At 56.3% G+C, this 13,534-nt stretch overlaps 1 protein-coding gene across 1 annotated transcript in view; it reads left to right on the forward strand.

Annotated features, from left to right (window-relative positions):
* FOXP4 (forkhead box P4) overlaps positions 1-13,534 on the forward strand; it is a 49,855-nt gene that overhangs the window by 14,885 nt on the left and 21,436 nt on the right. The window contains exon 2 of the mRNA XM_082847396.1: positions 3,335-3,575. Within this exon, the coding sequence (XP_082703522.1) occupies positions 3,351-3,575 (225 nt within the window). The 5' untranslated portion in view covers positions 3,335-3,350. The remainder of the gene's footprint in view (positions 1-3,334; positions 3,576-13,534) is intronic.

Here is a 13,534-nt window from a genome sequence, read left to right on the forward strand (position 1 = left end):
AGCCCGCACCCTTGTGGTGGGTGCAGGGCACGGATATCAAGGCCTGCCTCCAGTACCCCACTCCACCCCACCCCATCCCTACCTGGCCGGGCGCCAGGCACGCAGAGCCTGCTCACCCACAGTGCAGGGAGCACCGCGGTGCTGTTGCAACACCTGCAGAGGGACAGGCAAGGAGGCTTGAGGCTGCCGCTGTGCTCCTCCTCAGGACAGAGGTGAGGAGAGTCCTGGGAGCACCCACCTGCAGGTTTGGATTGGTATTGGTGGACGGGCAGGCGCGAGCCTGGAAGGAGGTGAAGGCCCCGGGAGGGGGCAGAGCAGCGCGCCACGTGGGAATTAATGCCGTTCGTACAGCCTGCGGAAATGACTTTTCAAATGCATATAATCTCAAGCATGCAGATGAGAGGCTGGCTTCACCCTGTTTAATATGAATGATCTGGCCCTTGAATAGCTGTTATTACAGCCACATTGCAGCAATTACGTTGTTCACTGGGTGTCGCTCTGTCGCCCCCTCCCAATAAAAAGAAAAGAAAAGGGCACCTCTGTTTGCGTCCTCCTTCCTTTTTTCTCCCTTTTCCAAACTTGCCGTCTGAGCAGCTTCATGGCGTGTGTGAATGTTGGAAGGGGGCACTCTCCCTTACCCCAAGAAGAAACTGCTGGATTCTCTCTCCTTTCTCCTGTGCACACACACCCCTGAGGCTCTGGTCTTTGTCCCCTGGGGCCCAGGAGTTTTCAGATCTCAGGGAAGTAGACTTGGAATCAGGGCAGGCAGCTGCTCTCCACCCCCAGCAGGGCCAGGGTCAGGCAGAGGGAGAGCAGAGCGGCCCCTGCTGTCTCCCCATCCCCCTTGTGTAGCTGGGGCCCAGGCCTGAGTGAGGGAAGGTGCTCTGTGGGCTGCTGGGAGGGGTCCGGGTGGGCGGTTGTGGGGAGGGGCTGGAGCCCTGTGCTCTGGCGGATGGAGGACGGTGCCCACCCCATCCATCATTTGGTAGCTACTGGCCCTGGGGCTGACACGACCATTAAGGCCAGAGACCAAGCGCTCAGTCTCTTCTGAACCGTTGCCCCCAACCTTGCCCTTGCCCTTGCCCTTGCCCAGCTCCTCGCAGAACCCAGGATTGGGGACAGCAGCTGGCGGGTGGGGGAGCAACAAGCCCTTGGGAACACAGAGAAATGCACAAACGTGGGGCACTCCAGCAGCGCAGGGCCACCCAGGAGGCCACACAGGTCCACTGGGACAGGCACCTAGAGTCACAAGAGCAGGGCGATATGGCATACATGTGAACTAGTGGCCTCCCCACGGGTCTTTCACAGCGCTCTGTCCCCCCAACCCCCCACGCACACCTAGATACTCTCGCTATCTTCCCCACTCTGCTGACAGCAGGGACAAAAACAGCAAGTGACCCAACAGAGTGAGGAGAAAGAGTTCTTCCAGAGTGAAGGAGAATTGGGGAGCTGCCACCTGGAGAAGGAACTCGGGAAATAATCCTTCCAGCAGTTTCTCTATTAAGGCCCTCCTGCACCTATTTATTGGGTCAGGGACACCGTGTGGTTGTGGGGTCTGCCAAGGCCGAAAGGTAATCAAGAAGGGAGGAAAGAATGCTGGCTGGCTTCCAGCCCGATCGCTGTGTGATCTGGGCCAAGTCTTTGACCTCTCTGAGCCCAGGGTGTTCACCCTTACAAATAGGGCAGGTGAAGAAGGGACACATCATTATTGGCGCTTACTCTGCCAGGTGGTTTGCATGTGCTATTTTATTTACTCCTCACAGGATCTGAGAGGCTTGGAGTAATTACTTATACAAACAAAGAAACTGAGGTTTAGGGAGTTTAAGACTTCTGTCAAAGCTCTGTGGGGAATACCAACTGTGTCCTGTTTGGCTGAAACTTTTGTTCCTCTCAGGGGGCTGTGAATCTGACGATAGCTGGAGACCCCAGACTTTGAGAACAGTTCTGCATACTGAAGTCCCCCATCTGCTTCGTAGTCTGTGTACGAGCCCCTGAGATAGTACAGCCTCCGTGAGTTGTAGAAGGAAACCCAGGCCTCCTCCTCGCTAAGCATAACCATCCCAGTCATACCCTCTCTCTTTCTGAGCATGTTTCAGCCACTCTTGAGAGGCAGTTGGGGGAGATGGGGGAAGATACAGGATTCAGGCCTTGACTCTGCCTTGGGTAAATCCTCTGACTGTCTGGACCCTCAGTTTCCCATCTGTAAAATCAAGATGATAATAACTATCTCCCGGGACTTCCCTGGTGGCGCAGTGGCTAAGAATCCACCTGCCAATGCAGGGGACACAGGTTTGAGCCCTGGTCCAGGAAGATCCCACACACTGTGGAGCAACAAAGCCCGTGCACCACAACTACTGAGCCCACGTGCCACAACTACTGAAGCCCGCACACCTAGAGCCCGTGCTCCGCAGCAAGAGAAGCCACTGCAATGAGAAGCCTGCGCACCGCAACAAAGAGTAGCCCCAACTCTCCGCAGCTAGAGAAAGCCCTTGTGCAGTAACGAAGACCCAACGCAGCCAAAAATAAATAAATACATTTTTTAAAACCCCCAAAAAACTATTCTCCTACAATTCTTGTGAGAAGGGATCTTGCTGCCTGTAGAGACAGTAAATATTGAGTGTCTGCTTTGGGCCAGGTGCTGGTCTGAAGGCCTTAGAATGGAAGGTCAGAGAAGTCGGACCACCAGCTGCCTTCGCTGCACAGCTCCAGGCCCAGCAGAGGGTCTGGCACCCAATAGTTGCTGGGAAAATGGCAGCGACTTTTGCTGTGTGTGTTGGGGGGGGGCGTGCGGGAAGGAGGCCCTGCTCTTGGGGAACTCCCCATCTAGCGGGGGAACTTCCCATCTAGGGGGGGAACAAACACAAAGGCCATCACAGGTGCATGTGGGTGGGGGCGGGTCGGGGAGGGAGGCAATATGGTGGTTCTGGGGACTAGCTCACCTGCTTTCAAGTCCTTGCAGGACCCCCCCCCCCCAACTCTGCCCTACACACTAGCCTGGAGGGAGAGGCCTGAACCGGTTTGGGTGGGGGGGGGTTGGAGGGGTAGCGCCTCCTCGAGGAAATGTGGGGGAGGGGGGCAACGGGGCGGCCTCCAATTCAGTCTGGAGCTGCCCTTGCCTGGGGCGGAGAGTGACCTTAGGAGGGAGGGTCTGCACCGCAACAGGGGTCCCAGGATCAGCCTCCAGGAAGCTGAGAGGGAGAAGCCGCCCCAGGACTTGGTGGGGGTTGTGTCGTTTGGGGATGGGGTGTTGAGGGGCACCGCCTGCTTCCCCGGGTGGAACCCGCCCTGCCTGTCCAGCCTCAGCCCCTCCCCCGTGTCTCTCCTCCCCCTCCAGGTCCCGCTAGAGCGACATGATGGTGGAATCCGCCTCGGAGACAATCAGGTCGGCTCCGTCTGGTCAGAACGGCGTGGGCAGCCTCTCCGGGCAGGCGGATGGCGGCGGCGGCGGCGGCGGCGGCGGCGGCAGTGGTGGCGGGGCCCCCGCCGGAGGCAGCGCAGGCAGGGATGCGGCCGCGGGCCCAGACAGCAACGGCGAGATGAGCCCTGCGGAGCTGCTCCACTTCCAGCAGCAACAGGTAGGAGCTGGTGCCTCTCCCCAGCAACCCAGGAGAGGGGAGAGGGGCGCCAGGCCTCTTCCCACTACACCCTGGCCACCTGGGGGCCACCGCTCCCTGCCACGCAGCCTCACTTTAACATTCTTGAGAAGGTCCAGCCTGCAGGGACCCCTTGTGTGCGCTCCCATTCGAGTGGTCACTAAGGCAGGGGGAGAGCAGCCCTCCCAGAAAGAGAAGTGGGGCTGGGCGCCCTGAGATCATGGACCTTAGAACAGCCTCAGAAATGCCCACAAGGGCAGACAGACGCCTGGGCAGCAGGCTTGAGGGTGTGCGTCTTGGGTGGGTGGGCGCCTGGGCTCTCCTCCCGCACCCCTGCCAAGTTAACAAACAGGGTTGGGGTAGGGAGACCCTGTTCTAGGTGTGTGCTCTTTGGGGGAGGGGGGCTGTGCACAGTGGTATCTTCATTTTATTTGTATTATGAAATGTTCCCCACCTCCACCTCTGCCTGGGCCCCTGATGCAGGCTAGCTGTGAGATTAAACTTCCAGGCACCAAGGGTCAAGGCAGCTGGGAAAAGGTCCAGAGCAGTAGGCAGAGGCAGGCCTCCATTTTCAGTGCTCAGACTGGAAGCCCTGTCTGCGTCCCCCGCCCTCTTCCCCTTCATCATTCCCACCCTAAACTGCAGAGTTCAGGAGTCCAAGACCAGCCTCTCTGAGGATCCAGAGGCCTTAGGGGGTGGGGAAGCCTAGCTGGCTTATGACAGAGCAGGGGCCCCAGGTCCTGGCCCCACCCCGGGGAGAAAGGAAGAACCGTGCTTGACAAGTTCAGGAGAACCGGCCCAGCCAGCCCTGGCCTTGGGATGCTCCTCTTATTTGACTTTGCTCCTCGAATCACTGCTGGTGGCATTGCCCCTTGGGGGCTCTGCTGGGAATGTGGAATGTGCATGTTCCTCCCTGCCCGTACCCCACCCCCGCCTCGTGCACACAGGTGTGTGTACCCACATGGCCCTCATGCTCTCTCCCACGTTTGCCCTGGGGCTCCTTCCCCGACTCCATAGCCCCTAAGGGGCCCTTTCCCACCACACTTCTTGAAGCTAGAGGTCAGACTGGAAGCAGCACCGTCAGAAGCCCGGCCCCGCGCCCTGCGCTGGGCTGGTCAGCCAGCACTGATGCAGGAACTGAACAAACCCAGGTTAAGCCCCAGCCTGCCCCTTCCCAGCTGTCAACCTTGGCCAGTCCTGGGCTTCCCTTATCTCTCGGCACCTAAAGTACAGGGGTTGTTAGGATCAGATGCAGTTTGGGTGTAAAATGCCTGGTCAGTACGGATGTGAACAGAATTGAGGACTTTAAAAAATTCCTTCCTCGTGCAAACAGTGGAAACTTGAGCAGTAAGGGCCTGTCTCCTTTCTCCAGGGAGATGGTCTTTGGGAGTTTGCTGGTATCTCCCAAGCCCTCCTAAACAGGTTCTCTGGGGAAGAGACCCACAGAATCTGTACCACCTGCGGGGGACAGAAGGTCAAAGGGCAGAACCCTGCCCTTCATCAAAATAATAACAGAACACACCCCACCAGAAATCTCTAAGGCCACCCATTTTGTATGGGTGAAAACTCTTCCCCTCCTGCACCTCTATGCAGACAGAGCTGTGAAAAATTTTGACTGTCGGGGGAGGGCTGGGAGGAATACTGAAACTGGAAAGTTTCTTGAAAAAAATTACTTAAAGAGAAGACTGAACACAGATATCAGGATAAGTGGGGAGAGGTGTGGGGTGGGGAGGGACAGAACTGTCTGTACCGATCAGGTTTCTCTGTTCTGCGTTGCGCTCAGGCCACGTTCTACCATCTATATTCCACGTTCCAGTTATCCCTGTTTGTTTTGGTGAATATCCCAAAGTCCTGGAAAATCCTATATCTGTTTCACAAATAAACTGGGGTGGAGATTTGGAGGCGGGCAGAGGGAGGGCTGTTTTATCCATTTGGGCTCACTATGGGCGTAGTGCCTGGGGCCAAGGAAAATATTTGAGACTTTAAAAAGGTTTTCTTGGCTCCAAACTATGAAAAGAACCCTGCAAAATTAAAATTACAAAATTTTCAATTAAAAGGAAACAGCCTGTGGGCTGTCCTTCTCCCTCCAATATATGAGCGAGGCTTTGGGGGGAGCTTGAGGGTAACACTTTCTGGTCCCCCCCCCAACAAGTGTCTCTGACTGTTTGTGGGGTAGAGTGAATGTAGGAAAGAGGGCCGTGGCCCAGCGAGTGCCCCCTCCTCCTCGACCCCCACCAGGAAGTCCTTTGAGGACAAACAAACACCTTACCTCTGTTTGGTGCTTTGGGTCTTTAATTGCTTCACCATCCTGGGGAGATGGGTGTTATTATTCCCATATCACAATGAGGGGGCAGCCAGAGGTAGCACTGACTTGTCCAGGTGACACGGGAAAGGCTAGATCTCAGGTCTCCCGGTTCCTAGTGCAGGGCTCAGCTCCCACCACACTCACAGTCCCCTGAGGGAAATGGAGGCAGCAAGCCCTGGCGCCTAGTAGGTGCTAAATTAACCACTGCTGGTGAGTGAGTGAGAGCACTCCACTCCCAATCTAAAAGCGCTCTTAAAACAAACCAACAAAAGCAGCGATGGCCCCTGGCTCTAAGTGGCCACTCCAGAGGCAGAGGGTGTGAGTGGGTCTTCGGGCAGCGCCCGGGTCCCTCCTCCTCGTGCCTCTGCGGCTCCTCTTTGTCCGTCTGTCGGTTGGTCTGTTAGTCCCTGCCCCTCTGCTCTGGATAAACAAGCCCTGGAAATGCAGTCTTGGCCTTTGGGAGTAATGAGTTGACAAAGGAGAGAGAGAGATAAACAGGGCGAGTCAGAAGTCAGGCTGGTGACAGGACTTTAGGCTGAAACAAACAGTGCTGAAGAGGGCAGCCACGTCACTTTGGAACAAGAGCAGGCGCCTGTTTCCATGCAACAGCAGGCCGGGAGCTTGTTTAAACAGAGGCGGGGTAGGGGAGACAGGGCTCAGCTGCCAGGCTCTGTCTGACTGGAGAGAGGGTCCCCCTCTGGCTGCCCCATTTCAGCAGTCAAGGCCCCAGCTTCCCACTCCCTCCTCCCAGCCCTCTTTTTGGTGAGTGACAGAGCCACACCGCCTCCACTCTGTCCTTGGGGCTTTCATCTGGTCTCCAGTCTCCTGGAGACTCACCCCTGAGAAGGAAGCGTGGAGAGGAGAGCGCTGTGGGCCCTGGAGCGTGCATTCACTCAGCAAACACGCATCGAACCTTATTTTGCACCTGGCACCCTGCTGGCCCGCTGGAGTTGGTGATCCCCAGCTGCTGTTAAAGAATGCCTTGAACCGAACAGGCGTGCCAGCTGCCCGCCAACCCCCTCCCTTCCTTCACCAAGACAAAGTCTCCTTCCTCAGTGGCCCCCGACCGCACATTTCCCCTCTAGGATGGCTTTTTTCTTTGAAGGTCGCCCCTGCATTTTCTCCTAATCTAATTTCACCTGTATGAAAATGTTCCCAGTGTGTAGGGCTTTCCCCATAGACTCCACAAATATCCCTGATGGGGGCAGCCAGGGCTGGGAGAAGTGTGTGCCAGCTCTGGGGAGGTGAGGGCCTGGGGAGGTTTTGGGGACCAGGCTGGACGCTCGCCGGACTTGGGGCCAGGAGGACTGGGCCAGACAGTGGGGGCGGGCAGGGCTGCCGGCTCTGCGGCCCGAGCTGAAAGGCGTCCTGGGCCTCCGGAGCCTGCACTCCTATTGTCTTCTGGTTGCGGGGGTGACAGGTCAGCGGGGGTCACAGGAGGGTTGCCTAGCGTCTGGGAACTCCCACCGCAGTTGCCTTGGCAACTGGGGCCAAATCCCACCCTGTTCACATCCTGTGAGGAGATTCAAAATGGTTGGGGGGCTCTGCACATTCATGGGCTTTTAACTCACCCCCCTCCATAGAGATGGAGCGAGGGGAGTGTCAGGGCGCTGGGGAAAGAAGAATGGAAGAGATTTCTGTTCTCCTCCCCCATCTGGCTCTCCTCTAGGGGGATGGGGTGGAAAGGGGAGGCTTCAGAGGTGAATTAGCCCAGACACCTCACACACGCGTTTCGTCTTCAGGTCTGGGGCCCATTTCTTCAGTCTTTGGGACTCCCACCCTCCTGCCCCCAGATTCTGCTCCTTCATCTCTAGTCCTACACCCTCCAAACTCCCTTCTTCTTTCCATAGAATGAGCCCCTTCCCAGGAAGTACTGGGGGCCTGGAGGGAGAGCTGGGACCCGAACTCCTCAGAGGCGAGACTTAGAAAGTTCCCGTGGGTGAGGTCCCTGACCCGGGACAGTTGTGGGGTAGCGTTAGAAACGACCGACCTCTCCCTCCTGCTTGGGAACAGAGCGGGTGAGAGGTGGGCCCGGGTAGTAAGGTGACAGGCAGGGTCCTGAGAGGATGCCTCAGGGGAGAGGACCTAACCCCCCTTCTCTCTGTTTTTTTTTTTTTTTTGTGGTACGCGGGCCTCTCACCGCTGTGGCCTCTCCCGCTGCGGAGCACAGGCTCCGGATGCGCAGGCCCAGCGGCCATGGCCCACGGGCCCAGCCGCTCCGCGGCATGTGGGATCCTCCTGGATCGGGGCACGAACCTGCGTCCCCTGCATCGGCAGACGGACTCTCAACCACTGCGCCACCAGGGAAGCCCGTAACCCCCCTTCTCTTACCCTTCCTGGGTTACTAAACCAAAGGCCACCCTGTTTTGTGTGTCTGCCCCCTAGTCCAACAAAAAAGGAAGTTTCCCTAAGAGGGGAGAGAAAGGTCAAGGAGAGGGCCTGGGGCCTGGGGCCTGGGAAAGGGCTGCTCAGGCCCCTGTTTCCTTGGGACTAGGGAAGAGCAAGTCCACTGTGCTCCCAGGTTTCCCTTCTGTTGTGGAATTCTGACACCCCCTCTTTTTTCCCCCTCTCACCCCCTTCTTATTACCAAAGTTCTTGTACTTACTGATAGGAGTTTGGGGACTGGGGAGAATTGGGGAAAGGGGGTGAGTGTTTCCGCAGGTGAGCTAGGTTTTCTCCTACTGGAGCCCCTTCATTCGGAGGAGCCCCTGTGGGAGGGAACTGCATGCCCCCACAGTCCCCACTCTAAACCCCACACTTACAGCCCCTGCGGAATGGCTAGCGTGAGGGTGGCGCTGAACCCAGGCCTGGGAATAGAACTCCTTCTGGAGAACTCCAGTTACTGGGACGCCTCTGGGAGGAGTCTCTCTGAGGGGAAGCACCACCATCCCGCGACTGCCCCGCACTATTTCAGCTCCTTCCCGGATGCCACTGCTGGACCTTTCTGGTGGAGCCGGTTTGGGCCCAGAGGGGCTGGATGGGCCTGGGGCTGCTCTGCACTGGGGGCCCGACCGGAGGGAAGGAAGGAGCCTCTGGGGAGGGCCTTGCCCTTTGGGGCACTGTTGGGTTCATTTGTTAATTGTGTTCCGTGGAGAGGAGGCATTCTCAAGACGCTCGCTTGGCGGTGAAGGGGTCCTAAAACCGGTCTGTGCATCTCCCACCCACGTGGGCCTGTCTGTATCTGCGCGTTGCTGGTTTTCATTTTAATGGTTCTAATTTGAGAATGCGCCGATGTCATTTTTACGAGGTTGGTGTAAAAAAAAATTTACAGCCTTTTCCAAAAAGCTTTTTTTTTTTTTTTCCAAGGGAAAAAGGTGTAGAATCACTTCGGGGGTTTTATGGTCTCCTCTCCCCCATCCTCCTTGCCCCCCTTCTCTGTGTAATTTCATTTTTATGTCTCTTTGCTGGAGGATAGAGCCTGGCTGGTGGAGAACCTGGATCTCCCCAGGTCAGCACCCTTAGTGGTGGGGGCCCCTGACCCCTGACCCTTCTCCCTGCACCCCTTCCCTCCACACTCTGGTCCCAGAGGACTTGTATTTCAAGGGGTAGATGGAGAGACATTTCCTGTTTAATTCAAGTCAACAAATACTTATTAGGTACCTACTGTTTACTAGCAGTGGGTTAGGTATCTCCTCTCAGAGATTGTATCCATTCCTGCTTAAAATCCTCCAGCACTTTTTCCTTGAGTGTAGAAGGCAATAAAAAGCCATCGTCCCAGTGATGTGGCCGCTGCTGACCCCTGGGGCTTCTCAGGCCACTCAGCTTGCCCACACTGGCCTTTTTGGTTCGTAATGCTCAACCTCATATGCCCACCTCCGGGCTCTTGCAGCAGCTCCTTCCAACCGTGACTACCCTCCCCTGAAAGAGTAGCCCCCTCATCCGAAATGCGTCCTCGGAGAGGCCTTCCCTGGCCACACAACCTAAGTAACCAGCCAGCCGTCCTCTGCGTAACGCTGGCCACCATCTCACAGCTCGCTTCGCTTCGTTGTAGGGTCTGTCTCATCCCATTAGAACGTGAGCTCCATTAAAGCAAATTCGCCATGTCCCCAGTGTCTAGGACAGCGTGAGTGCCCTGTGGGGCTTCACAAATACTCGCTGAATTATAGATAAATGAATCAAAAGTCCTATTCCGGGGGGGGTGGGGGGCAGGTGATGGGCCTTCCTGGGAGGGCTTTTCAGGTTTGGGGTGGGCCGGCCCACCACACACCCTTCTAGGGCCCCTTCCCCTAAATGGAGCCAGCTCCCAGTTGAAATTATCAAGACAGTTGAGATCCCAGTTTTGCCAAAATTAGCGAGATGCAGACAAAAGAAGTTTGGGTTTTGTTTATTTTGGTTCCTCTTCACCACCATCGGGATTAGACCAGAGTTTGCTGGGGCGGGGGTTCCTCCATCCTGTCTACCCAGCTCCTGGCTCCTCGTCCCTGTGCAGAGCCCCATGTCAGGCCCAGGGGGACTCAGGTTCTGCTTCTGCCGCTGTGTGACTTTGGGGCGCTTTACTGCCCCTCTTCGGATCTCCGTTTCCTTATCGATAAAGTGAACTAGATAAGTGTTTCACAGACCTTTTTGCTGGAGATCTGCCGTAAGCAATGCCTTTTATTTGGAGTGGCAGCACACAAGAGTTTCACGAAACAATGCGTATGCTTACCTAGTAACTCTGATGTTTTCGTGTGTGTGTGTATGTTTGTGTGTGTGTATTTTTTCCTATTTTTTTTGACCTTCTAAATTGATATTGTATGACCCACCATTAGCTCATGACCAGCAATTGGGAAAACACTAGACTAGTTACCTTCTAACACTCCAGCTCACCAGGTCTGTGACCTGCATGACTCTGCTTCTCTGTTTCTCAAAGTTCAGCCCTTCGTGCTTGTCTCTCCCTGAGCACCACGTCCCCGCCCTCCCAGACGCACAGAGTAAGGCTGGGACCCCGACACAGACCTGGAATCCTCCAGCCTGGAGAAAGAACCAGTAAACAGCCCTGCACCTGGCCTCCACAGAGAGGATGCTGGTCCTCCCCCAAATTCTCCAAGACAGAAATGAGGGTGTAGTCTCATCCTGCAGATGAGAGATGCATCTGCCCCAAGACTTGTTTTTCTTTTCATAGCAGCTCCCTGTTGCCCTCAAAGCACTAGCTTCATTCCCCTCCAACCCTGCCGCCCTCCCTGGATGCCATCCGTTATAAGCCATTTGTTCCTAATTGTGAAGCTCCTGCTAATGACTTCTGAATGGGCGGTTGGGGGAGGAGAGTTCGGCTTCATTAGCGAGACTGAGTTCTTAGGCTTGAGGGGGAATGGGGGGGGGTGTAGATGGAAAAGGGGTTGGTTAACAAGTCCTTCTGGGTGGCACTGGACAGATGATCAGGAGCTGCCTGGGAAGGTGAAAGATCAATAATCACAATCACAAGAGTTAATGTCCATCCAGGACCCACTGCCAGCACTGTGCTGAGTACTCCATGTACACTGTCACATGTGTTCTTCACAGCAAACCTGTGAGCTGACTACAGGGTTATTCCCATTTTACACAGGAAGAAACTGAGGCTCAGAGCAGTGATGTGACTTACCCAAGGTCACTCAGTATTTGGTGGAGCCAGGATTTGGACCCAGATCCCTTTGACCAGGGTCCAGGCCCCGAATGGACCACCAGTACTGCTTCCTTTAGAGGAAAACTAGACTTCATTCCCCAAACCACAGAGCTGGGCATTTGGTTTTCAGTCTGAGGGGTGGAGGGAGCAGGAAAATATGGTATAAAAGTCCAAATGGCTCCCAATTTCCCATTCTGCCCTGAGCACCCCCATGCCTTCTCCCCGGTGGGATTCTCAATGCCTCTTCCTACTCAGAGCTGTATCTGGCCCACAAGGAAGAGAAACGGAACCCCGTGTATCAGGCCCCAGCCACGGCAGGCAGTGCAGACACATGCCTGGTGTGCCAGAGTGGCGACTGTGACTCGGGGCTTTAGAAAGTCTTAGACCTACCTGATCCCTTGGGTGACCACCCTGGAGGAGGACATCCTAGGCCAGAGGGCCTCCCCCGCCCCTCCTCCCAGAGCACCATCCCTGGCTAGGGGTCCAGATGGGGGTGGGGGGTGGCATAGCATTACAGGGCACTGAGCAGTCAGTGACATGTCCAGGCCATCTGGGCAGGGGAGATTGGGCCCCAAACCCAGGGTCTGCCCATCACCCTCACCCCTGGGCACCTATAGGGTGATCTTTAGGTGGTACCAAGTCCCTAATTGGGTCAAGGCTGGGCTGTAAGCAAAGTCCATGAAATGAGCGTGTGCTGCCCACTGTCACCTCCCCTTCTTCTCCAAGCCAGTATGAGGTGGGTGGCCATGAAAGTGAATGAAGGAATGAGTGAAGGATGAATGAATGAAGTGCCTAGAGGAGCAGACCCCTTGGGCTCCTCCAGCCTCTCTGGCTACTGACCTCCAACACAGCTGAATTTTCTGTCCCTGCAAGTGGTTTCCAGGCCCCCAGACTTACCGGCTATTTCAGTCGTCTGTGGTATGAGGGTCGCTGCGCCTGGAACGCCCTGAACCCTTCACCCTTCTTGTCCACTTGGTGAGCCTGCCCTTCCAGCCTCCAGTCAGTGTTGCCACCTCGTCTGGGCCCCGGTGCTGGTGTCCATCTCCACCTCAGTCTGTGACGGGCATCTCATCACAGCACAGGCCCTGAGCCCTGGGGCAGGGCCAAGTTCTGTTTCTCTGTATCCCCAGCACGTAGCACCGTCCCTGGCACGTAGGAAACGGAAGGAAGGAGTGTGGGGGGAAGGGTGGGAGGTCAGAGGAGGTGACAACCTGGCCAGGCCTAGAGTCTCACCTGATCCCCTGTCACCTGGCCTAACGGGGGAGGAAAGGCTCAGAGTGATAGGAGGGGTGGGGCCTGTCGCAGGGAGGTCTCACAGGAATGAGATTGCAAGGCCCTGTCATTTTTTTTTCCTGTAAATCTTGTAATTTCATGCTCCAGGGGACCACCAAGTAAGTGAGTCAGTGGGGAGAGAATCCAGCCCCCCAGGCCTCTCCCCCCACCAGGAGACTGCTCGGGACTCCCTCCAACTTGCCCTGGAAAACCCTCCCCTGTGGCTCCCCTCTTCCCACCAGGGATTGGGTGGGGGGGGCTTCCTCCCCCCACCCTGACAAGCATCCCCTCTGGGTCACCTGGGCTGCCAGCCCCTCTGAGCCATCCTCTTCACCCACCTTTCCCCCTCATCTCTGACCCCTCTACCCCATCTCTACCTTTGGAGGACAGAGAGCATCTGTCCAGCCCGTGTCATTAGACCTGGGTGGGGGGGTCCCTAAAAACGAGGCACATAGAGGCAGGGCCCCTTCCGGATGAGCAGCTGGCCACCTCCTTCCCTTTCTTCACCCTGCACCTCCTCCCACAGCCTCTCAGAGCCCTTGACTCAGGTCAGATTTCTACTTTCTGATGTGAATCTTGAAGAGAAGCAACCCCGGGCCACTCCTCCCAGTGTGAGGTCCCGGGGAGGAGGGGTGTGGAAGAGGCCTAGGATCTGGGGCGCTGGTGAGGGGCATGCCAATCTGGACGCCAGGTCTGCCCTGGGACACGCTCCCATAGATACACCAGGGTGTATTTAGGTACTGTCCTAAGGTAAACTAGGTTTAAGCCTCAGGGAGGCTCAGCTAT

This window comes from Leucopleurus acutus, assembly GCF_964270905.1.
Source record: "Leucopleurus acutus genome assembly, chromosome: 10".
In the NCBI taxonomy this organism is placed as follows: domain Eukaryota; kingdom Metazoa; phylum Chordata; class Mammalia; order Artiodactyla; family Delphinidae; genus Leucopleurus; species Leucopleurus acutus.